At 39.9% G+C, this 25,127-nt stretch overlaps 1 protein-coding gene across 5 annotated transcripts in view; it reads right to left on the minus strand.

Annotated features, from left to right (window-relative positions):
- hecw2a (HECT, C2 and WW domain containing E3 ubiquitin protein ligase 2a) overlaps positions 1-25,127 on the minus strand; it is a 45,247-nt gene that overhangs the window by 6,501 nt on the left and 13,619 nt on the right. Inside the window, exons 3-26 of one of the 5 annotated variants that reach the window (XM_023950855.2) lie at positions 23,109-23,216; positions 22,782-22,876; positions 21,228-21,294; positions 20,863-21,032; positions 20,607-20,746; positions 20,129-20,229; positions 19,224-20,041; positions 11,022-11,322; positions 10,748-10,840; positions 9,036-9,186; positions 8,850-8,956; positions 8,176-8,300; positions 7,886-8,071; positions 7,582-7,716; positions 6,395-6,497; positions 6,216-6,312; positions 5,914-5,997; positions 5,457-5,539; positions 3,850-3,970; positions 2,810-2,923; positions 2,536-2,688; positions 1,912-2,010; positions 346-475; positions 101-247 (exon numbers count right to left, since the gene is read on the minus strand). In XM_023950855.2, coding sequence (XP_023806623.1) covers positions 101-247; positions 346-475; positions 1,912-2,010; positions 2,536-2,688; positions 2,810-2,923; positions 3,850-3,970; positions 5,457-5,539; positions 5,914-5,997; positions 6,216-6,312; positions 6,395-6,497; positions 7,582-7,716; positions 7,886-8,071; positions 8,176-8,300; positions 8,850-8,956; positions 9,036-9,186; positions 10,748-10,840; positions 11,022-11,322; positions 19,224-20,041; positions 20,129-20,229; positions 20,607-20,746; positions 20,863-21,032; positions 21,228-21,294; positions 22,782-22,876; positions 23,109-23,216 — 3,728 coding nt within the window. Of the gene's footprint in view, positions 1-100; positions 248-345; positions 476-1,911; positions 2,011-2,535; positions 2,689-2,809; positions 2,924-3,849; positions 3,971-5,456; positions 5,540-5,913; positions 5,998-6,215; positions 6,313-6,394; positions 6,516-7,581; positions 7,717-7,885; positions 8,072-8,175; positions 8,301-8,849; positions 8,957-9,035; positions 9,187-10,747; positions 10,841-11,021; positions 11,323-19,223; positions 20,042-20,128; positions 20,230-20,606; positions 20,747-20,862; positions 21,033-21,227; positions 21,295-21,765; positions 21,812-22,781; positions 22,877-23,108; positions 23,217-25,127 lie in introns of those variants that run through there. The other 4 variants (XM_023950854.2, XM_078939774.1, XM_078939773.1 and 1 more) reach the window with 4 other exon arrangements.

Raw genomic sequence — 25,127 nt, forward strand, 5'->3', positions numbered from 1 at the left:
GTGCATGGGACTTCAGGGTTTAAGAAATGATGAGTAATGAGAGAAAGATAACCAGGTCGAACACAATGTTATGTTGGTGTACCAAAAATGACTGTTTTACCTCATAAAAGCCTCTGACAAGGCTCTCTGTCTGCTGAGCAACTCCTCTTTCTATTCTCCACTTGACCATTCGCTCAATGTACTCCTTTTTGTTTTTCTCTGAAACAGAAACGCCAGCCCCTCCTGGTTTCAGCTCTCTTTCAGTGATCTGCAAACCCACAGCCAGGCATGGTTATAACATTACAGCTTATTAAACATGCAGATTTGTTTTTAAATGGGTTCTCTGCAATGCAATAAATGCAACACCTGTCCAAAGACTTCCTCATTAACAGTGAAGGTCAGGTCCAGCATGTCCTCAATGTCATTGTCCTTCATCCACTGCAGGCTTTGGTGGAACTCCTCATCCAGGAACTCCAGGTCACTCAGGTCACACGGGCTAAAGATTCACAGAAGATGTTCCTGCTTATAACCCGAGGTTGACTGTTCCATATAAGCCTAATATAGAATCACACGTTTGCTAAAAACAGAACAAACTATAAACTAAAATATCCATTTATCACAATTTTCCACTAGGTTTTAAACCTTTTTTTGAACGTAAATGTTAAATTTAGACCTTTCATTTCTTAATCTGTGGGTCAGGAATCCTCCGGTGCTTCAGAAAACAATGTATGGGGTTCTGGGCAAAACATGTAGTATCAACCCTACTGCAGTGATGTAATTTTTAGTTCCTAACACAATAATCTATTGTTTTGAGACTGTCAGCATGTGCATGCTTGTCCCTGGCATCTGTCAGTCTAGCTGTTTATTTTGGGTAGGAAGTTATTGTAAAAAGGATAAGAATTGTTAAACACAAAATGTAGATTCCATTTCTTTTTCAGCCTGTCCTCATTCATCGGTGTAATGTACTGGGTTTGCTGAGTGTAAAACGTGGGGATTGGAACTTTCAGTTAAATAATGAACGTGGATTTGAACTCATCTTTGCTCTACAGATAATTTAATGGGTTCATTAAGAAAAACTATAAAAAGAAAAACATCTAATTCTTTGTCCTTTGTTTTTCCATTAATGTAAACATTGAGACCAAATTTAAACTTCCAAGGTGAGTGGGCAAGCTCTAGTATAAGATGGTTCACCGACCACTTAGTTCAGTCATAAAGAATTTACTCAGGATTTATAAAGGTGAAAAGGGAAACAAATATTACTGTCAGTCTGCCTCAGGGCAGCTGTGGCTATATCAGTAGCTTACCATCACCAAGTATGAATGAGGAGTGAATGAATAATGGAGATACACTGTAAGCACTTTGAGCGTCTGGAAAAGCACAGAAAAATCCAATTCATTATTATTATTATTATTATTATTATTATTATTATTATTATTATTAGGTCTACAGGCTATGACTTAAGGCAATAGTTAAAATTGCAGGAAAAGGTCCAACGACTCAAAGAAAATCCGATAATTTACAAATACCGGGCACCTGTACAGGAAAACTCTCAGAGTCAATATCATTAGATTTAATTTAAAAAAAATGCAACCATAAATTCTTTTTGGAATACCTGATTTTATATCCTGGTAGCAGAAGATCCATCTGTGTACATTTTTTCAATATTTCATTCTTTTTACCTATATTACCACTGGATGAGTTACAGTTAGCATTTTCATATAATGGCTTAGATGCATAGTATTGCAAAAAATCTGTTTTTTTTCTTCATTTTGTGACAGCTTTGACTTTTGAAAAGCACCCAAACATTAATCATTGAGCCCAAGCAACTACCACCTTTTACCATCGTACTAATATCGGTTTTCAGTGTAGACGGACTATTTCAGTTTGAGGTGACTGGGGTGTGTACAGGACTTAGTGATGAGGAATAGTTACATGCGGAGAAGACCCTTGTAGAACGGCCGAGTGAAGAAGGCATCCAGCAGGTACTGATGAACGAGAGCCAACCCCAGGATCCGGCCACTGAAACGAAACCTGGCCAGAAAAAATATGTAAATAAACCAATCTGAAATGACTAATATGTCAGAATGATTTGATTAGTGACTTAAAATCAGCTATCCTACAGTGTTAAACAGAGTAACATAACAGGGCAGAAAGGTTGAACTAAATTTAAAAAAAACCTGTGTGGCCTCAAAACCAGCCAACATAATGGAGGACTGACTGTGGAGACATTGTACAAAGAGATAAGATTCGGCTTTTACACAATGGTAAAAATCAATTGCTAAAAAGGTGTAAAAATCTTTTCGTCTAGTTGACCATCTACCTGGTCCATTTGTCAGTTGCGTCGTCCATGATTCCAACCATGGGTACACACAGTTCCTTCTAATCAATTTTGCTGAGCTTCAATCGATTCGTTTAACCCAGGATTGCTGATACAAATTTGCACACAGACACTGCAAATTGCTTTCATTTTGGAATCAGCACACAGCAGCCAGAGCAGAAAAAAACATCAGCTCAAGAGCAGACAAGACATCAACCATTTGTTGACGGAAACCTCACCATTCGTGGTGGTTGTCGACAAATGCAGACATGGGGCTAATCTGGACAGTATATGTGTCATTGGCCGAGTACTCGAACAGTCCGTAGTAAGGGTTGAAAAGTTCTCTTGACACCAAGAAGAAAAATTCTCTGGAGGGTCCACTGTAATCAAGCCTGAAGCACACAAAAAACATAATAATGGGCCATCAATTCATTTGCATAACTAAAAATTGTCATTCAACATGATCTCCTACAGAGTGATATGGAGTTACAGTGGATAAAAAAGGTTTCATACCCATCTTCACCCACAAAGCTGACGTAGAGTTTACTCCTCTGTAGATCTTTCCGAGAGTAACACATGATCTGGTTGAAGGCGTCTTCCAGTAGGTGGTCTCGTCGTATTATTAACCTGGAACAAAGAAACAGAAGACAGCGGATCATTTACTACTATAAATCATCATAACAGTGAAAACATTATGAGATTTTCAGACTGCTAAGGATTTCTAGCCATTAAAGATCCACTCCAGTAAAAATTTGGTTTTGGGTGTTTTTAACATGTTCTTGCGGTATTTTTCTTCAATGTTGCAGAACATATAAATTAAGCTTAAAATTGCATTTCTGAGTATTAAAATCATTGATAATCAGGAGCAGATGAAAAAAAGCTGACGTTGGTGTTACAGTCGGCATACCACAAGCTCCCTGCCTTGCTCCATTCTGATAAATCCACTTGTGGGCAAATAGATCCATGTATGTCCTAATTTTCCTCATCTGAGCTAGCATCTGGCTCCAAACTGAACGGCTGGATAGCTCCACTACTCACCATTATTGTGTGTGAGGGGCTGTAAGCTAGCGGGAAATAGTGTAAACATATGGATGATGGGAAGTAAGGGCAGGCCTACTCCAAACTAACTCAAAGGCAAGTTTCTGATGAACTACCACCGCTCTGGAGTAACTATTTCCTAAGAAACAACACAGGTTTTTGGCTAAAAAAAGCATAATCATAATTAAAAGAGCACTTGGAAGGCTTTAAATATAGATCAAATGATGAGCAGAGTGGGACTTTAATACCTGAATTTATTTTCAACTGTCTTAGAAAATATTCTTATGTGTTTTTTCCTTTTAAAGTAAGAATAAATTAAGTTACAAATTAGTGATGAGATGTTCATACATAGGATACAAGATGTTGAAACAACTTGTCCAAACATGTCTGTTCTTTCCATGCTACAACTTATCTTCAGATAAACTAACCAATAAAATGCATATTTGTGTTGAATTTGATTTATACTTGTCATAAAGAAAACTGTTAAATAAAAGATGTGGACTTTTGTAACATACTTGACTTTCCCCGGTCCCTGCCCATAACCTTTTGTCTCCAGCTTCCGATAGAAATTCCTCAGTTTCGCCTCAAAATCTCTCTTGTAAGGGGCAGGTGCTCGAGCGTTTGCTCGCTGGGTACCTTAAACAAGAGAGAAACAAAAACGCAAGCATAAATGCTTCCCATCTGGAACAGCAAAGAGCTATGAATAGAAAGACAACAACACATCAGGAGATTTGAGCTAAAAAAAAAATCTTTAATCATTGGGCCAAACCTGAACGGATGTGTAATCGGGGAATGAGAATCAGAAGTACAGTATGCAGGTTAATCCTGGATTTCTGCTATTTATCAATTTAGATAATCCTTCATCACAACAGAACAAATGCAAGCCTGTGTGACAACATTTTGATTAAAGGTGAGCTTTAGAGCATACACTTGTGCCAGCTTTAGTATAGTGCACAAATGCACGTCTAACCCCATTCAACTTTTCACTGTAAGTATTCAAGAGTTTTCAGAGGGGAAATTAACTGAACTGCAAGGTGTTATTAGTGGAAATCTTGTTGCAGATGATGTCAGTGCATTTACACATGAATCAATAAATTTATGCAGGTTTGATCATATCTTTCATCCTGCTCTGGTGCTAAATGTCTGATGGCTTGATGAAATAAATGCATTTTTGGAAATAAACTAATCAAAAACTTTGATTATAAGCGTAACAAAGGGGCTGCCTCTAATCCCTTCTGATTTATTGATAAATTACTTTCTGTGGGGCTCAGATGCAACTCCATCTGTCGTATATTTATGACAACTATTCCCTTAAATGGGACATTTTGTAAAAAAGGGAAAAAATATAAAGTGCTCACAAATTTTAGAAAACCCTAAAATATTTTGTGCTTTTAATTTCTCACAGAATAATCAGGAAGAAAGCAGAAGGAATATTTTATTTCTTGCTAAATGCCTTTTTTTCAAATGATGAAAATTAATTACAGTGAATGTTTTCTCCAGCAATATTGCATTTGTGAATTATTTGTCTTTAAATGCAAGTTTTACATTTATTTCAATGTTTTGGACAAGAACAATAATAAATTTGCATTTCTTAAAAAAAAGAAAATACAATAAAATGTTTTACCCTGACCAAGCTAACACTATATTATCTAACACGGTGACACGGTTGCTCTTTTGATTGGTCTGACATCAAGTTATTTTAGCAACACAATTTTACCTGGTATAAAATCCCAAAACTAAAATGTAAAACACAAATTTGTGTAAAAATATTAAGTTTAAGTTTATTTTTTGATTGGTATAATGTACATTAATCGACATCTATCCAGAGTCAAAGATGTAAATATACCGGATTATAGCAATGATACCAATTTGCATCTGTAGTCCCTTGGCAGTTACACAAGAAAACAGTGGATAAAATATAGAATCACACACACACACAATTACATTATGAAAGAAAAACACAAAAAATACATAGTTGATTATATAAAAACAAGAACAAGACAAATTAAATCATGAGTTAAGACAAGATGCATTTGAGAAATTTTGTCAAATTTACTAATGCAAATTAATGCATTTGTGATGAAACAGTCAAACAAATAGTCAAAGATTTTGACATATTTACCAGGAGAGCTTTGAGGGGAGGAAATGCAGTAACCTGGATGAAGCAACGACGGCACATAAGACATCACCTCGTCCTCGAATAAGCTGAACACAAGGAAAGGTGCACATGCAGCTCAAACAGCTAATATTTTCTGTCTCATAAATGAGTCATTGCAGGTTCATAAAGTCACTTTTGTTGTGATTTGAAACAGACTTGTTTCAATAATCTTGAAAACATCTATCAATTTTGAACTTTTTGCAGTTGATCTACTGTGTCGTGTTTTTGAATAAATTAGTTAATAATTAGCTAATAAGCAAATAAGGTAAAATTAAGTTCCGTTTCTAAAGAAGCATACAATATTACAAGCATAGCATCTAAAGGAAACACAGAGTAGCAGTGTGAGGTAACTATACTATGTAACTAGCTGTAATATTGATGAACAGTTCCTGTCACAAAGCAGCACACCTGCATCACTCACCTCAGAAGCATGACTAGGTCAGCGTCACTGGAGAGACGAGCCAGTCCATTGACTCCTTCACTGCGAATAAACTGCACTTTCTCCCTGTAAACACACACAGTGTGCAGATGCACAAGCCGTTAGGATTAGAGGTTACGAGTGTGCTCATGTTGACTGATGATGATGGGATTGGAGATGACGGCGGTAACAAGAGTGCAAGCGGAAAAGAGGAAAGGCTATAAAGGGCAAAACTGTAATATATATATATATATATATATATATATATATACATACATATATAGTGGAACAGAAGACTGACATACTTGAGTGAATGATTTCTTGCAAGTTCAGGCTGCCTTTCCTGCAAAATCTCAAGGATGTTTGGTTGCCGTAGAAACGCCACTATCTTGTCATTGTAAGCTGGAATATAAGAACGAGAGAACACCTATGAGGCTTCTGTTGAGTGGACGCCTATGACAACAAGGCATCCTGGGCAACTTACCCACTGGCACAACATCATGGTACTGACTCCTGCTGGAGCCGCTGAAGGTGCTAGATGGGCGTGGCATTACAGGCGTGACGCTTTGCCGAGAGTCATCGACAACCTGTGACAAAAGCATGCACTACAGTTTAGGTCGCATCCCAGTTCTCATCCCAGTCCACAATATACAAACACTCACTTGGGCTTTCAAATATTGCCAAATTAGTTGACAAAAATCTCTTTTGTGTTTCTGATAAATATTCTGGTTCTTCTGTGCTGTTATGAAAAATCCCTTGTGGAATTTAAATTTACTTTTTTATTCACAAAAGTGCCCAGCGTTCATTAAAACCAGGCTGCGATAATGTCGACAAAAAAACTATCAAGAATGCGGCTGTCAATAAATTGTTGCACATTTTTAGCATTTAATTGTATCCATTGATGTCAGACAAAATGTGGTGTTTTTAATCATCCAACAGGAGTAGCATGCATGACAGAGTAAGCCCCCTTCACACTGGCCTGTTCAATCCACGTATTTGTTTCCTTAAAGACACATACCGATAAAAATCGTTTTTCTGAGGATGGAGAACATACATGTATATAGAGAAAATCCATCTTAAAATTACATTAATTAGCATGTATTTATTCAAACTGTTGTGAATCAGGAACAAAACAATTTTTTGATTTTGGCTAAAACTACCATTTTAGTGAAAAGACCACTGGGAACACTTTTAAATAGAGCAAAAGATGATCGGAGTGGAACTTTAAAAATTTTGGATGTTCCTAGAAGTAAACTCTGGTGTGTTCTACCTAAGAAAAACAGTCCGAGGAGAGTAAGTAAATCAACTAGTGAATTACGTTATCAGATTTTGAGGAGATAATACGGTAAAATTGAAGAATGAGATTATACATTCAGAATTTTTCTTTTTGTGATTTTTGTTTTGTTGCAGACTAAACCATCTCCAAACAAGTTTTTGTGTCTGTATGACATTTTACTTTTCTTGTCTGCTCTTGTTAAATCAAATCTGAATTAAAATTGGTTGTAATATTTCCTGCCCAATCTAACCAAATCCACAAAAGCTAGTGCCCAAAATTCCTGCAGTGAAGCCCTGTGTACTAAGCTTATTTTTATGCACTGCTCAGAAACATCTGTATTTTTTCCTTCAGGTTTTGAGAGTCCGAGAACTGAGTGCAACAGTGACCACTCTCACCTCTCCAGCACTGTGGCTACGCTGGCGGCTAAGATGCTGGCGATGGGCCAGCAGCCCAGTGGACCTAGAGCTCTGGAGGGGCAGCCGGGGATCAATGAAGGTTGTGGAACGACAGTTGTGATCCACAAAGAAAGGCTGATGATTGAGATGCAGACACACAGTCATGTCTCGATAAAGTCTACCCAAATACCTTTACAATGAAAGTGTCAGTTAAACAAAATCAACTGTGGGCAAAAACAGCTAATATGTTGGAGTCAGAACTGTTGAACGTTGATGCAGAGACCCCTGCTGCACAGACACCCACCTTTCCAGTGTGGTCATGCTTCATCTCCCAGCCCCTTGGAAGCTCTAGCTGTTTGTTGGCGAACATGTTGAGGAAAGTGACGAGGTCACGGTTGTGCTGGTAGCGCTCAAAGTAATGAGCATCTCTGCGCACCTTACTGATCATGTGCTTCAGACAGGTGTTGCTTGTAAACATGCGGTAGGCACTCTGGACAGAGAGATAACATTTAGGGCAGAGGTGAGTTGTCCAAATGAAAATATGTATTTAGTTGAAATTCAAATGTGTCTTGATGATGCAAACATTAAACTGACAGGGTTTGAATGCAGCACGGTAAAGAAGTCAGGGCTGCACAGGAACTTGGCGCTGGGGGACTGAAGCAGCAGGGACAGACGCGAGCGTCCACCCGAGTGAGTGACTGAGCTGTCTCGACGGTATTCTGTAAGGGTTTCAGCACACAAAACACAAAATCAAAATGAGGCAACTCCATAACATAAAATATGTAAAGAACATGTGGAAGATTCAGTGTCATGCTTACAGAAATGAAAGGAATCTCCGCCTTATACTAAATCGATTCAAGTTTAAGTCATAAGTTAACAATTCTGTTGAATTTAAAACAGAAAAGTTTTATGTTCAACAGACAAAAAGTCAAAACAGACAAAAAGTCCAAATATTTTTGTATTTAATTTCTAAATTTTCATCCAAAACCAATTTTTTTTGTTTAAGATTTTTTTTTTCACAATTTAACTGAGCAAAAGTGGAAATGTTATAATTAGTTTGGAATTCTAACATATATAAAATAATATTGAACAGAATCTAAAGCAGCTTTTCACTAAAAAACATTTGAGAAAATCTGTCTATGAATTTGATAACTTGATATAGTCTTTTCTTATAAGAGATCAATTGCAATTGGTTAATTACTTTAAACCAAGTGTAGATGAATGTTGCTACAGTTTATTGGCAATAAAACTGTGGGTCTGAAACCAACCAGAAATGGCATGGGGCATCATCTCATTGTCGGGCTCAGGAGGCAACTCAGTGGAACTTTCTTCTGATCGACTACTGTTAGTTATTGTTCGCCTGATGCTCTGATATCTGTGATAAGGAAGGTAAAAACATCTCATATCATATTTGTTTCTTTACATAGATATATGTTTTTCTGTCAAAAACTCACCTGCGGTTGAGCTGCTCCATCTGCTGAATGGAGTTGGAGCGGGTTAGACCCTGCGGGGCAGGAGGTCCGGTGGGACGCTGCCACGTTGTGGTCCTGTTAACGTGGTCTACAAAGAAGATCCTTCCGTGGCTGTCTATCCGAGCCTCCCAGTCTGAAAGCCAAAATAATGGGTATAAAGTAGGTAGATAGGAATACACAACTGAAAAAGGCTGGCCAAGAATGACTGAAGTCAACTATGGCCCTCCATTCCTGCCATCCAAACAAACATTTTTCAATGCATCATGACCTGCTAAGGAAACAGGTCTGTGAGGAAAAATATCCAGTAATGATCTAAAACAAGAAAATATATTTTTTAAATCCCTCCATTAAAGATTGCATTGTTTGTTCTTTGATTTGATGAAAATCTCCATTGATATTTCGCAGATTCATTTATAAAGGTATGGAGTTCAGTTGTTGAGAAGAATGTAAAAACTAAAGGAAAGAAACTGCACTAGTTAGACTCTTCTGAAAAGCATATTCAAAATATACCCTATAAACTTTCTATTTTTATGTAGGAAAAAACATTAAAGTTTACAAAAACACATCCTGATGAAATGTATTTAATAAGACTTTCCAGTACAAGTTATAAGATTGACATTTTTACTTTTCTGCTGTTGCATTTTTTACTTATGGGCACTTTCATAACCTTCATTATTTCTTTCTTTACTTTTTTCCTTTATATAAGCATAAAAAATACAAAGACATGTACTGAATACAAAATTCATTTTACAACTTTACAATTTCACAACTTCATGAATGCAATAGAGCAGTTTGAAGAATGCAATTTTATTATATGTCTGCCCTTAATTTCATCAAGAAATACTTATGTATGTATATTTGAGTATCCATACAGTATATGCATATCTTGAGATGGTCCTGCTGTAAAATCTCAATATTGTCAGAATTTCTGACAGTAAGGACTCTAAGATAATATATTTTATGAGGTAACCATAGAGCATGTTACGGTAATCCTTTTATTTAAAGCCAAAAAGTCAAAACACTATTCATTAAAAAAACAAAAATCCTCACGTGGCTTGTGTTGGTTCCTGTTTAAATTAGTAGTGGTTTATAAAGTAACTCTTACTAATATCCTGTACTGTCTGCTTTGCCATCTTCTGAATCCCAAAAGTAATTGAGACCATGTATTAGTGGGTGTATCCTCAATTTGAGACTCCCATCTTCTGACGACACGGAGCTGAATTTAAAATTCAAGGAATCAAACTAAAGAAGCAACCATGTTCCAAGAAAAAAGTTTGAGTTTGGTATCAATAACTCTAAATAATAAATATTTGATGTGGGTTTGGCAGCACCAGAACTGTGTTGGAACTGATCCGGAAGTTGCTTAAATTATTTGAAACCAAATCTAATATTGAATAGCTAAAGACTCTGAATAAACAATTTTAGTTTTTTAAATGAGGTTCACATCTTTTCTTGGAAACAAACTATTTTAAAGTTATATCAAAGTTAAACTGGTTTGGGATCTGGTTCCAACTCCAAATAAAGTTTGTTTTTAAATCATTTTTAATTTTGGTTAATTTTAACTGCACAGCAAAGAAAATGTAAATATGTAAAAGTAAAAAATGGATATTATACATAAAGGCATGCTTACAACACAAATATCAACAAATTAGAAGGAACGTAAGACTTGGGTGCATGCAGACACACACACTCACTGGGAGGTAGAGGCTCGTCCACACGCTGGTATCGATGAATGTCATGACGCACAGAGGGAAGGGAACGGACAGGATGGCCGTTGACGTGCCTTCCTGAACACAGAGGATGTTCAAAAATCAGGAATTTTGGTTTATAATGAGGTGAAATGTCAGACCAGAGTCACACAAGGCAGATTCACAAGTTCGTTAACTAATTAAGAAACCACACGTGCAGTTTGGGGTTTGTCATCCAACCCACATTGATTGAAATTTTTAATGTCACAAAGCTGGGTACCTTGATCTCTGTCCGCGTCTGTGGTAGCTTGTTGTGATTCATCAGTTGTTACTGCCTTACGGGTCTTTGTCTCCTCCCCCTCTTGTTCTTCATCCACACCACCTGTGGCCTGCAGACTCAGCCTCCTCACACTCAGCTCTTCAACTTCACCTTCCTCACTGGCACGAGGAGCATCTCCTTCAGCTTCAGACACAGCCGCTTGCCCACCATGCTTGTCATTAACAGGTAGGCGGGTCAATAGTGCGCTTGAAGGAGCATTTCCCCCTGGATCAATTGCCGCCTCTGCACCTTCATTGGCCTCCTGCACAAATACAAAAACTACAATTCATTCTGCTGCGAACACACTGCAGTAGATGAAGATTTGTGGAAAGTAGCTAATGCAACTTAAAGAAAGTTTTCTTTAAATAATGTCCTGAAACTGTCGTGACTTTTGGGCAAAGTTCTCTTTAATTCAACTATAAGCCACCATAGATAGGTCAAGCCTAGATCAGTGATGTGTGGCCTACTTCCTGCCATATACAAGAAACTAAATTAGGCTCAGAACAAGCTGGCATCTTGGATAAAGTAGCACCCTTCCATCCATGCAAGTTCAGATAATCCACAACACAAGTGGAACCACAAGGGCTATAATAAAAATACACAGGTCCTGTACAATATATGGGAATAAAACAGATAAAGAAACTCTACAAATGACCACAATGATCATAATTAAACCACAAAAGAGAAAAAAGTATTTTAACAAACTGTTACTGATCCTTAAGATTAAAGACTCATTTAATACAACATACACTTACTGGTCACTTCATCAGGCACACCTGTCCAACTGCTCATTTCTAATCAGCAAATCACATGGGAGCAACTCAATGCCCTTAGGCACGTCGACGTGGTCAAGGCGATCTGCTGCAGTCCAAACCGAGCATCAGAATGAAGAAGACAGTGATGTGACTTTAAACGTGGCATGATTGTTGTTATTATTGTAACCAACTTCTTGGGCCTTTTATTTTGGGAGAGGTGTCTCCCTCCCGGGTTACCCTAGAGACCAGGGGGGGCGTGGCAAGTTCAGCGAGTATTGTGGATTTTGAGTTGAAGAAGAAGAATAGAGGAGTGGTGAGCAGATTCACCAAATGGCGGACTCGCTGTCCCGTGTCGTTTTATGACTAGAGTGACTGATAATTGAACCTTCCCCAGCGCAGGCAGTCTGGAGATCGAAGCCCCAGCCCCGGATGGCGTGCTCCACGGAAAGGGGGGCACAGGAACCGCAGTGTGTGTTTTCTACCACAAGGTGGAGGACCTGACAGCAACCAGCAGGGAAACTACCAGTAGCTGGTGTTGAGACCCAGACGCAAGCTCCATCTGCCAGGGGCCCCTCTGATCAGGACTTTAACACACATGAGCTTGACTCTGAGTCAAATGTGGATCACCCCACCTCTTATATTAGAGGGGTGGCTGAGAATACAGAGGTCTCTATTTTAGTGGACTCAGGTGCCTCTGTGACATTGATTAGCGCCGACTTTCGAATGTCTGTTCCTGCTCTACGGAGCCGACCCCTCAGGAAAAACTACATTGAATCACGTACAGTAAATGGACAGATGCTGGACACCTTAGGCACCATCACAGTGAGTTTTCATTTAGGCCCAACCTGTTGGAGGCACACCTTCTTTGTACTGCGTGAGTCCACACAGGCCGTGTTGCTGGGTCTGGATTTCTTGACTAAACACCATGCATTGTTAGATCTGGGTCGTGGGGTGCTCCAATTATGGGATGTCAGCGTTCTCCTGCTGCGAAGGGGAGAATTAGCTCCTATATGTTCCATTTGTGTCAGTGGCTGAAAGCAGGTCAATTCTACCCCTGAGTGAGGCTTTGGTTTCTGTGACGGTGTCTTTGGTAACAGGTGCAGACCTGTTGAATCCCCTGAATTTTGAGGGCTATCTGGAGCCTAATGTGCCAGACACAACCGGACTGGTGGTGGCTCATGCGGTGACGACAGTTAAAGACAGAGTCACTGTTGCCCGGGTCCTTAATCCAAAGGGGACAGCAATGGAACTGAAACAGGGACTACATTTGGGTGAGCTACACCCACTAGATGTAGTTGATGTTACACCATCTCTCTCCTCCTCTGATGTGAACACTATCCAGGTCCGGCCCCCAGCCCATCACTCTAGAGGAGTCCCCTATTAGTGAGCAGCAGAGAAGAGAATTATTGACGCTACTAGAGAGGTTTTGTACTATTTTAAGCACACCTGATAAACCTACAGGCAGGTGCACACTGGTTAAGTATCCCATCCAGACTGGCAAACACACCCCTGTGAAACAGCGATCAAACAGAGCTTCTCCAGGTAAACAGCTGGAGATTGAACGTCAGGGGGCTGGGTTGCTGGCAGATGGGCTGGTGGAGGAGAGTTGCAGCCCGTGGGCATCTCCAGTGGTACTCGTTAGAAAAAAAAGGAGGGCAGTGGAGATTTTGTGTTGATTATTGCCGCCTCAATTCGGTGACAATCAAAGACTCGCACCCTCTTCATCAAATCGAGGATAGCCTTGACGCACTGGCCGGTTCGTCCTGGTTTACTAAACTGGACTTTTCAAACGGCCACTGGCAGGTTGAGGTGGCCAAGGAGGACAGGGAAAAGACGGCCTTCACAACAGGCAGGGGCCTCTATCAGTGGAGAGCCATGCCCATGGGCCTGACCAATTCACCGGCCACCTTTCAGCGCATGACGGAACTGGTGCTGAGGGGCCTGCCCTGACACATCTGCATAGTGTATTTAAATGACATACTGATTTACAGCCGTACGTTTGAAGATCACCTGCAATACCTGAACGAGGTTCTATCTAGAATACAGGGGGCAGGTCTGAGACTGAACCCCAAGAAATGTCACTTTGCCAGAGACCACGTGGTTTTCCTGGGTCATCTTGTCTCTCAAAATGGCCTCCAGCCGGACCCTTGCAACACAGACAAGGTAAAGAACTGGTCGACGCCTCATACTCCTTTAGAGGTGAAAGCTTTTGTCGGTTTGTGTTCTTATTACAGGCAGTTTGTCCAAAACTTTTCTGAGTATGCGGCTCCACTGAATAGATTGGCTGGCAAGAATGTTTCGTTTGACTGGACACCTGAGTGTGAGGCTGCTTTCACGTATTTGAAACAGGTGCTTACATCTGCACCTATAGTGCCTTTGATATTGAGCTCTGGGCTGTGGTGTGGGCGGTGCAAGAGTTCAAACATTATGTTGGTCTCCAGCATTTACTATTGTCACGGACTACCGCCCCCTACTGGGCCTCAGAAAAATGGCACTGGATCAAGACCCTTCAGGAAAAAAAGGCAAATGGGTTTTGGAACTAGACCCCTTCAACTGGACCATGGTTCACAAAGATGGTCTCAGTCACAGGAATGCAGACGCATTGTCCCGTCGGCCAGTGACCTCTGACTCTGTCATCCATACATCTGCTCCTACAGGTGTGTTTGCTGCCAGTTTGCAACAGTCCAGTTATTCACTATGTCACAGTAATGCTGAGATGCAGTCACGTCAAAAAGAGGACTCAGACATTGGCGCTGTTCTAGCCTGGTTGGGGCGGGGAAAATCCAGACCACCTCGCGGAGTTATGAAGGGCTCCTTTCTCAGGCTACTGAAGTTGTGGGCTGAGTTTAACCGCCTGTCATTGGTGGACGGATTGCTGTGTCGGACTGTAACATCTTTTCCCTCTGGTTCCAAACAGATGCAGGTGGTGGTTCCTTCAGCGCTGGTGCCTGACATTTTGGGTCAATTACATGGGGGCCCGGTTGCAGCTCACTTCTCTGCAGGGAGGGTCTGGGAACAGGCCAGACAGTTATTACTGGCTCGGCATGCTGAAAGACATTAGACAGTGGTGTGAGCAGTGTAGGGCCTGCGAGACATGCAGATCCCCTGTTCCAAAAGCCAATGCCCCCATGGGAGGGACTCCAGTCAGTTGCCCATTACAGCGAGTGGCAGTGGATATCCTGGAGCTGCCTCTAGCATCTCGGGACCACCGATATGTTTTGGTAGTAGAGGATTACTTCACTAAATTTGTAAATGTGTATGCCCTGCCCAACCAGACTGCAGAGACGGTTGCCCGCTTTCTTTGTGAGGACTATGTGCTGGTGCACAGGTTCCATGAGGTGCTGCACAGCGACCAGGGTCGGCAGTTTGAAGCAAAGGTGCTGGGAATTGCTAAGACGCGTACCGCGGCCTACAACCCGAAATTTAGATGGCATGGTAGAGCGACATAACCGGACCCTAATTGACCAGCTGGCCAAGATGTTGTTGTCTCATGGGGGGAATGGGATGACTATTTGAAAACCGTTGCTTTTGCTTACAACACCTGCAAGCACTCCAGCACACGGTTTACTCCCTTTTATCTCATGCACGGGCGCGAAGCCCGGATCCCGGCAGAGGTTCTTATTCCTAGTGGGGTCGGTGTCATTAGGAGTGCAGCCACGCTGCCTTTATACGCGTCGTCTCTTGTGGAGCGGCTGGAGATTGCTTTTAGTGCAGTGAGGTTTAATGCAGCAGAGGCGCATGAAAAACAGAAACTATACCATGATGAGAACTCTCACCAAAAGGGCTTTACAGAGGGTGATCTGGTGTGGCTTAATAACCCAACAGAGGTACGCACAAAACTAGCCCCACACTGGAAAAGCACCTATCGTGTGGATCGGGTTCTGGCTTCAGGTGCAGAGGCCGCTCTGACATACCACATTGTCAACCCTCTGGACCTGTCTGACCGGGCCCAGGTTGTTCATCACGACAGGTTGAAACGTTACACTCTTCCCCTGCCAGCTGGTTCCCCAAACGACAGCATGTCCTCCCACCCCAACTCCACCCCACCACCATCCTCTCCCTCGGCGGGTACTTCATTGGACTCCCCAGATAACGGTGACCCACCCCAACAGGGTCAGAGAGATGCATTTTGGACAGCCCCTGCATACTCCAGCATTGGCAGGATGGTGCATGCTCCATCACGTTATCAGGACTTTATTAGGATGTAACAAACAGGGTTATGTCTCAGTGATTTTTTTTTTGTGTGTTTTGTTGTGACGAGACTGTCATTTATGTGTTGTTGTTATGTTTTTTCTTCCTTGAAGGATACTGTTGAAAAATATTCTGTTGGTTTGTTGTATTCTTATACCTGTTGTGGGCAATTTGCCTGTGGGTTCTGAAAACTCATGTAGTTCCTGTTTGGATGACTTTTGTTTTTGCCATATTGGGACTCAAATGTTTATTTCTTTACTTTTTTTTTCACTCCCCGGCCTGTAGCATTTCCTTGTTACTGTAGAAATGAGGACAATTCTTTTGAAAGGGTGGATGTATGTAACCAACTTCTTGGGTCTTTTATTTTGGGAGAGGTGTGTCCCTCCTGGGTTACCCTAGAGACCTGGGGGGGGGGGGGGGGGGGGCAAGTTCAGCGAGTATTGTGGATTTTGAGTCGAAGAAGAAGAAAAAAGGAGTGGTGAGCAAATTCACCAAATAGCGGACTTGCTGTCCCGTGTCGTTTGTGACTACAGAGTGACTTCCCCATCGCTCGGTTACATTATTAGTACCAGACGGGCTGGTCTGAGAATTTCAGAAACTGCTGATCTACTGGGATTTTCACCCACTATATCACAACTATATCTAGGGTTTACAGAGAATGGTCTGAAGAAGGTAAAACATCCAGTGAGTAGCAGTTCTGTGGGTGGAAATCCCTTGTTGATTCCAGAGGTCAGAGGAGAATGGCCAGACTGATTCCAGCTGATACAAAGGCAACAGTTACTGAAATAACTACGGGTTCCAACAGAGGTCTGAAAAAGAGCATCTCTGAACGCACAAAACACGTCCAACTTTGAGGCAGCGGGGGCACAAAAAGTGCCTCTCCTGTCAGCTAAGAACAGGAAACTGAGGCTACTATTCACACAGGCTCACCAAAATTGGACAACAGATGATTGGAAAAACGTTATATGGCCTGATGAGTTTCCATTTCTGCTGCAACATTCGGATGGTAGGGTCAGAATTTGTTATCAACAACATTAAAGCATGGATCCATCCTGCCTGGTATCAACAGTTCAGGCTGGTGGTGGCGGCGTAATGGTGTGGGGGATATTTCTTGGAATCACTTTGCGCCCCTTAGTATCAATTCAGCAAGGTTACAACACCACATCCCACCTGAGTATTGCTGAGAATTGTTGCTGACCATGTCCATCCCTTTATGACCACAGTGTACCATTTTCTGATGGCTACTTCAAGCAGGATAAGGCGCCATGTCATAAAGCTATAATCCTCTCAGACTGGTTTCTTGAACATGACAATGATTTCACTGTACTCAAATAACATTCAAAGTCACCAGATCTCCAACCAATACAGCTGGGATGTAGTGGAATGGGAGATTGGCATCATGGATGTGCAGCTGACAAATCTGCAACTCCATGATGCTATTTTGTCAACATGGACCAAACTCTCTGAGGAATGTTTCCAATACCTTGTTGAATCTATGCTACCAAGGATCAATGCAGTTCTGAAGGCAAAAGGGGGTCCAACCTGGTACTAGCAAGGTGTACCTAACAAAGCAGCAGGCAAGTGTGCACCTATAAATCAAATGACCTTCTCCTGAAAAAAAAAAGATGCTTCCAACAAGTTCTTGTTCCGGTTAACAAAAAAAAGACTTCAGTTGTAAATAACAATGTCACCCTGAACTTTTATAAACCGTAACTGTTTGCATGGGACTTCTCATACAAAAAGTGAACAACTTTGCTTAGCTCCGTGCCATATTTTAAAATTACTGAGTTTTTAAGACATAAGTTAACAAAAACTAAATCAAGAAAGCAAAATGTCCATTGTTTCAATTTACAGTCTTGCAAAAAAAAAAACTCTTATCAAGAAAGTTTTTCAATTGCAAAATAAATGTAGTTTAAGAAAAAACACATCTTAGTTACTTGAATTTTTACCTAAATTAGGAATTCTTGGTAGGACTATTTTTGTTAACCCATTGGCAGATTTTTTTGCTGTTTTAAATAAAACTGTTCGTATTTTTAAGAGGTTTATGGGACCTGTTTTTGCTGTGTGCAGCTATGTAACAGCTCCCTGGATGCTGCTCCTGTGCAAGTTGTTCAAACTAAAAACTTCTATGAAAAGCCTGTTTGACCTAAACAATCCATGTATTTTTAGTTGCTATGACCTATTTATAGGTATGAGAAGCAGTGTTCTGTAAATCAGTGTGTGCTCAGCAGCCTAAACTCAGATGGCCATATGCTAACTCAATTCGAGGAGAAGCCTTTATTAATTATTTTTTATTCATATTTAAAATAAATTCAAAGTAAACAGCAGCTTATGTTGCACCTGTGTTTTTAGTCCATTTGAAAAGTGATGCATGTGTAAAACTCATTACTCTGTGTTCAGCTCTTTCCTTTTTTTCCCGTCAGCAATATGCTGAGAAGAAGACTGACGATTTTTTAACTCATTGTTGCAAACGAAGCATTATTTGCAAAAATGCTAAATTTTTCCGAGTTATTTTGTCTTCTTTCTACACTAAATATCTTATAAGACTACATTTTAGTGAGGTGTAAAGATTAATATTAAGACAAGAACTTTATTTTAAGCAGCATTTCTTAAGAAAGCTTTTTTTTATAAAATTTTACAAAATATTTTTAAGCAGTTTTGTTTTTGATGGTGAGTGGTACTTTTTCAAGGAACAGATTTGCTTGATTTAGAGAAAATGGAAAGTTTTCTTTGACTAGTTTTAAGTTTATTTTAAAAATTTGTTATTCTAGTCTTACTTTACGATGATTATGGTCTACAAACAAGGGTTTTTGGAGTGTTGTAGCGCTTAAAATAGGATACATTTGGGGGGGAAAGGTACAAATATATCTACTTTGAAGAAAACTAATCTTTCAGCAAAACATGCCTTTTTAAGAAACAATGTTTCTAATTACATGAGGAATATACATAAATATGAGTATTTTTTGCTAATTTCAATATTTAATTTTGTCCTTCAGGGTGAGGACAACAACTTGTTTTAGGAATCTTAATAAAACAAATTTGAGTATTTCCATGTACAGATTGACAGAAATAAAACATCTGTGCAGAGAAATAAATAAAACTGATGTCTGTCCTTTGAAAACTAAAGAAAATCAACAAACCAATGGTATTTTGGTAAGATCTAGTTTGTGAAAACAGGGTTAAAGCAGAGGGGGTACATCTGAGGAAATGAACTCACTGTAGCCGTGGTTAGTGTGACTGGACAGCTCTCCGATGATGAGAACACAGTCTGAGGTGCTGTTGCCATTGAACAGGTGTCAATTTCGGATGAAGGGTCCTCGCCCCTGCCTTGTTCTGTAGCCTCTATAGCCTCTGGTGGAGCGGTTTCAGGTGAAACCTCTATGAAAGGACCCTCCTCCACCTCGAGGAAAACTTCAGTGTCCAAAACATCCTCAAAGGCCAAATCTGCCTCCTCGTTTCCTTCAGGATGCAAGTCTTCAGCTGCTGCCCCCGCAGGTTCCTCTTCACACACTAAATGCTCCAGCTGTTCAGGTACTTGCTGAAATAAGTCATCTTCATCATGGCAACAAGAGTCAGGTGGTTCTCCATTCATTAGAAGAGGGGACAATGGTACTGGAGCAATGTCATGGATCCCGGACCTCTCCTCATCCTCATCTGAATCTATATGCAACATGGCACTCAGCCTTGTGTGTGTGGGGAAACTTGACTGTAATTTAGGGGAGGCAGCACCCAGAGGTCTTTCGCCTGGGCCTTTCGGAGCCTCAATGGCATCCAGGCCTTCACTGAGCGACCGCTGAAGGAAGTCGTGGCCTGCAAAAAGGTCAGAGTTCACAAATCTACTAGCAGCACCAACAACAGATGGACTTTTTTCAGGGCTGGCTGTGGCGCCGCCCTCCCACATGGCTTGGGAACCCGTAGGAGAGGGGCCTGCGGAAACCACAACCGGAAGAGGATGGGGCAGGTCCTCATCATCAGATGGAGTTCCAGGAGCTTCATTCAAGGATGAAATGCCAATTATAGAATCAGGAGATGCACCTGCAGCAAAATGAGCGAGATGAGCTTGAACCTAAAACGTTTTCTGTACCATTTGTACAATTTTACATTTTACAAATACAGGTTTACCATCGGGTCCAGTTGAGGTTAGCTCAACTTTGAACTGCAGCTGCCCGCTCACATGTTCTGTAGGCAACCGTCGACACAGAGAGAAGGTAACCGGCTGGACTCTGCAGAGTCAAAAACACAAAGAAAGTTATCCGTCCGACAGTAGCATCATTTCAAAATGACTCACATCGACATTCCAGCAGAGAGAAAAATATCTGAAATCGTAATGTGTTATGTTTTCAGGACAAACAACTGAATTCAAACCTTAAATAATTTAATAATTTTAGACCAAACCCAGTGAGAAGCCAAATTGAAGACTTGAAGGAAGTACATGTATCAGCTGATTTAATGCAAAACTCTAAAACTAATGACCTTCTGCATTTTATATTTTGAATAACTACATTTTGTCATCAAACATGTTTTTTCTGATTTTTTTGTTTTGTTTATTTTTTGAAAAACTCAATGTTTACTTTTCTCCACTCTGCGTTTTTTCACCTACCCAGGTATTTTTTCAATGAGCCGCTGTACAGGAATAGTCAGCTGACCAAGGAACCGTTTGATGATTGGTCGGCTTTTTGCAAACTTGTCCTTCACCTCGATGTAGAGGATGTCTGTCATCAGGGCCACAAACGTGTATTTCTGTGGACAGGTGAAAACGCATACACACGGTCTAAGTTGTGCTTCTGTGAATGAGAAAGAATTTGTTTACTTTGTTGACTTGTGGCAAAAAATGTTATGTTAAACTCCAGTTTTACCTCTCCATGCCAGACAGGGTTGGTGGTGTTTGCAATGATAGCTGACCGTCGCTCCTGTCCATGATGGCTAAAAACTGGGAAGATGCTCCTCTTACCAGGATGAATGGACATCTTCAGATAAGGGTCAGGATTGAAGAACATGCCTTTCTTCAAGCCAGTGGCACACAGATCTGCAAAAAAAACAATCAAGAAATATTTCTTATGAACAGTGGGACTTCTCCAAACAAGAGAGACACTTCTTTTTTATTACTTATACTGTCAGCTCCTGAACGGGCACAGAAAGTCTCAGACTGTTGTCTTTATTTAGTTATATTTTGTTCTTTAGATGTCTGGCCTTAAAGTAACATTGAAACCCCTTTACTAACCTGTCAAAGTAAAGCTGATCAGTTTCCGAGGATGATCAATGCCCACCTGCTCTGCGAGACCCTCCATCTGTGAAAAAAACAAAAACATTTCACACACTAATTCTCAGGAAACATTAAATACACGTCATTTTAATACTGGGGTTCACACCCACACGGTTCCCACTGTGTTTATACCACGCCCCACTCTCTGATCCTGACTTTGACACAAGCTGTGAAAAACCAATGGTTGCTGTTCCACCAAATACCACTGGAGGCAAATTGAAAAATGGGCCAGTTTTGTTTTGTACTGACTGCCAAGTGGAGAAAAGTTTGGATTTAGACGTAAATTATGTATTTACAGTCAGATTTTTGAAGATATTTTGACATGTGTTGCTTTTAGGGGTGTAACAATTCATTTTAACAACGTTTCAATTCATATCTTAATTTGTGGACGCTGATCTGATTCATAGTCGATATTGGTTCATTGATTCACTGACCTAAAATGGATCCAGAACATCTTTAGCCAAAACTTCAACCAGTGTGACTCAGAGATAAATACCTGGTACTGAACAGTGCAGGTGACGTTTTCCAGATTTCTTGTATTTCTTGCAAGATGATCAAGTGTAAATTAAATATGTGTACAAACAAACAAGTAAACAAGAATTATTGGCAAATCCATTCACATTTTAGTTTCATCAAGTTCAGCCCACTGTTGTTTTTCCACATCAAAATATTACAAAGGGAACATTATTGGAACATTCTACCACACTGTATGGTCACATCTCTTTGCTAAATTCCATTTGGTTCCACACTTTTATTGTTTTAATCAGTTTATTTCATTTTGAAACGATTTTATAATGGTATAGGTCGATTCGATTAATAGCTTGCCTAGGACAAATTGATCTGGTTTGATCTTAGGAACATAAATCGATTCATCAATTAAGTAAATGAATCGTTACACCCCTAATTACTTCATTTTCAAGTCCTGACAACCATGTGGGGTGCATTTTTAGCTGATGTTTTGTTTTATTACACCTCAGATTTGCAAAATTTTGCTTTTTTTATTGCCAGGTGAGTGGACTAGACTGCACTTTGAACTTTACTTTGTCCCTCTAAATCCCTCTAAATATGTGTGTGTGTGTGTGTGTGTGTTTTTTTTCTTAAACATTTCCAAATAATAAACATGCAAATGAATGCAATAATCTCAGAGAAATCCATAATTCCTAACGCACATCAGAGACATTTAGTGGTTGGAACATCACCCAACTGGTGTTCACTAAAATGCTATTTATCTGTGTTTCCTGACAAATAAGCACTTTCAAATGGAACTATTTCTTCTGGAGTTGAGTCCAGTCTGTAGATGCATTCAAAACCCAACAAACTACACTGAAATTGGTGAACAAAAAAAATACAAAAAAGTAAATACTGCATTCAAGAAGTAAACCAATTCACTATTTAGAGCAGCTTTTTAATGTGCTTCCTTCATTTTACCCTCATTCCTTTAGTTTGATCACGTGCTGTGGCTGAGTAAAAACCTACAAGTTTTCTGAAAGGCATTAACGCACACAAACACACCAGAACGGCTGGATTCTTCACAGTGATGCAGGGGGTTGTGGCTCTCAGCGCTCCACTCACTCCATGATAATACTTGAAACAGATTTTGGTCTCAGCTGTGGAAAAAGTACAGATTAATGATTAAATAAAACAGCAAACTTGCTGGTGAACAACTTTTAAAAGTATGATTAGCATGTGATCATCCATCCCACGCTTGCTTAAACACAACATATGTGGAAAAACGTTTGTCTGGAAAAGCAATCATCTTTTGTTTTAGATGTGTTTTCATTACTGTTATTATCATATTTGAAAACATGCCTTCCTGCAAATGGAAAAGTGGGAACTTACGCTCCATAAAATAGGGTCCAGGCTCCAGTCGCCACACAATCTGACCCTTCTGGGTTCCATTAACCCCTCTGTTTTTACAATCCCACACATTGGAAGGACTGGTTTCATCTAAAGAAGAGGAAACACGTCAGTCAAATCCAACATGCTTGATTGCCAAAATAGACCCCTTGCTGTGGGGATTTCAGAAAAGAATGTTTAACAGATGTGTAGATGAAGTGTAAAATAGATAGCGATTAGATAACACAGCTGCACACAAATAGTGATTTTCAGAAAAGGATAGCCGATTCATGATTTACTGACAAAATATTCCCTTACTAGTCAAATGTTGTGAGAATCTGTGCATTTGTGCATCAGTTATTCAGAAAACGTGTCCATTTGAGTGTTGCAAAACCTCTGAAGTGCTCTTATATAGCTTACAGTGTGTCAAGCAGAGTCATGGCATTCGAATAGCAGCCATCTGAACCCAAAATCAAAAGTCTAATAAAGACAATACTTCTGTTTAAGAGGTAAGAACTCTGCCTGTGAGGCACAGAGAGTGAACACTGGCTTTTATTGTTTGTTTGTTTTTTATCTCCACAGAGACCTTGTGTGACCTCAAGTATGAAATGTACTTTAAATTAATGATAATAAAAATTGACTTTGATTTAAAAAAGGGATGAACAACAATGTGTTATTGAATAAATACACCCATCTAAAGTGTACCCCTTCACCCTGAAGTTGTTAGGATAGGCTCCAGCAACCTCATGATCAATAACAGTACTAAAAGATGAAAGAATGGTTTGAAAAGTTGTCAGCGGTGACCACTTAGAAAGCAAACAGTGCTTACTTGACAGTGTGCTGCTTTAAAAAAAAGACTTCAAAAAGTGTTTGCTGTACTTTGGGTACTTGAATGGTTTATGAAAAAAGATTTCATCTAGACGACTGTTTTCATTTAGCTAAATATTTACTTTATTTTTAACCTTCGTGCTATCTTAGATGGCCCCACCCTTGCACTGACGTGTTATTCCTACCATGACAAAGGTGGATAAAGGTGAAGAGGATTTCATGTAATCCATGGACACCAGTGAGGTTCACAAATCATTGAAGAAAAAAGGTTCAGCACACTGTCTAGTGGGTCTAGATGACCCAACTTCCAATGTTAAAGTGCCTATGATAGCACAAGGGTTAAAGGCACAGTCTCTTGTTCAAAATGTTCTCCCATGCACATATTTAATAATCTCTGAGAAAATAAAATACAATTTATTAACGTTTATAAATTTTACTTAGCCAAAATTAAACCAGATGTACATTCAGCATTTGTGGAGAAAACTCGGAAACAGCATGTGATCCAATTTTTCCAAAAAATGTTTTGGAAAGTTTGTTAATGACCATATTTTAAAGGTATTTATATTTCATTTCTATACTTTTATAATGCACAAAACAAGAATCTGTCTTCTGTATTCAAATCCATTCAACCTCAAAATCCATAATAGAAAACGCTAAAAATGATCAATGTCTACATTTATCTGTTTATGTAATTAGCACCCATTAGATTTGTATTTTAGTCACGTTGCGTTCTTTGCTCAATGGAGTTTTAGTAACATGTTTGCAACACTGTCAATCAAACTTTATCCAGCTTCTTTTAGTCCGTAAGAGTCTGATAAGAAATAGAAACCAAAAGTTTGTTCCTAATAAGCTCCTCTTTTTAATAAAAAATAATCTACATCCAATCTATTACGTGATGTTTTAAATAGTGCTGTTGACTATTACATTTATGGTGACAACAAAAAATCTTTTTTTTGTTTTCATTGAGAAGTTACGCGTTGTACAAGCTTTAAATGTCCTGATTCAGTTATGTCGAAAAACAGGTTTTCATCAATGGACTGTTTTTTTCCACATCAGCTGTGTGGAGGAAGATGCAGGAAACATGAATGAGACTCCAGGATATGACCCACTTGGGGAAGAAAAACGCCACTTCTAATAATTGTCCAGAATGCACAAACCTGCAGCAGCTGAATCAAAAAATCCCATGGATGAGCA

Source organism: Oryzias latipes, chromosome 21, assembly GCF_053564925.1.
Source record: "Oryzias latipes strain Hd-rR chromosome 21, Olatipes_Hd-rR_3.1".
NCBI lineage: Eukaryota > Metazoa > Chordata > Actinopteri > Beloniformes > Adrianichthyidae > Oryzias > Oryzias latipes.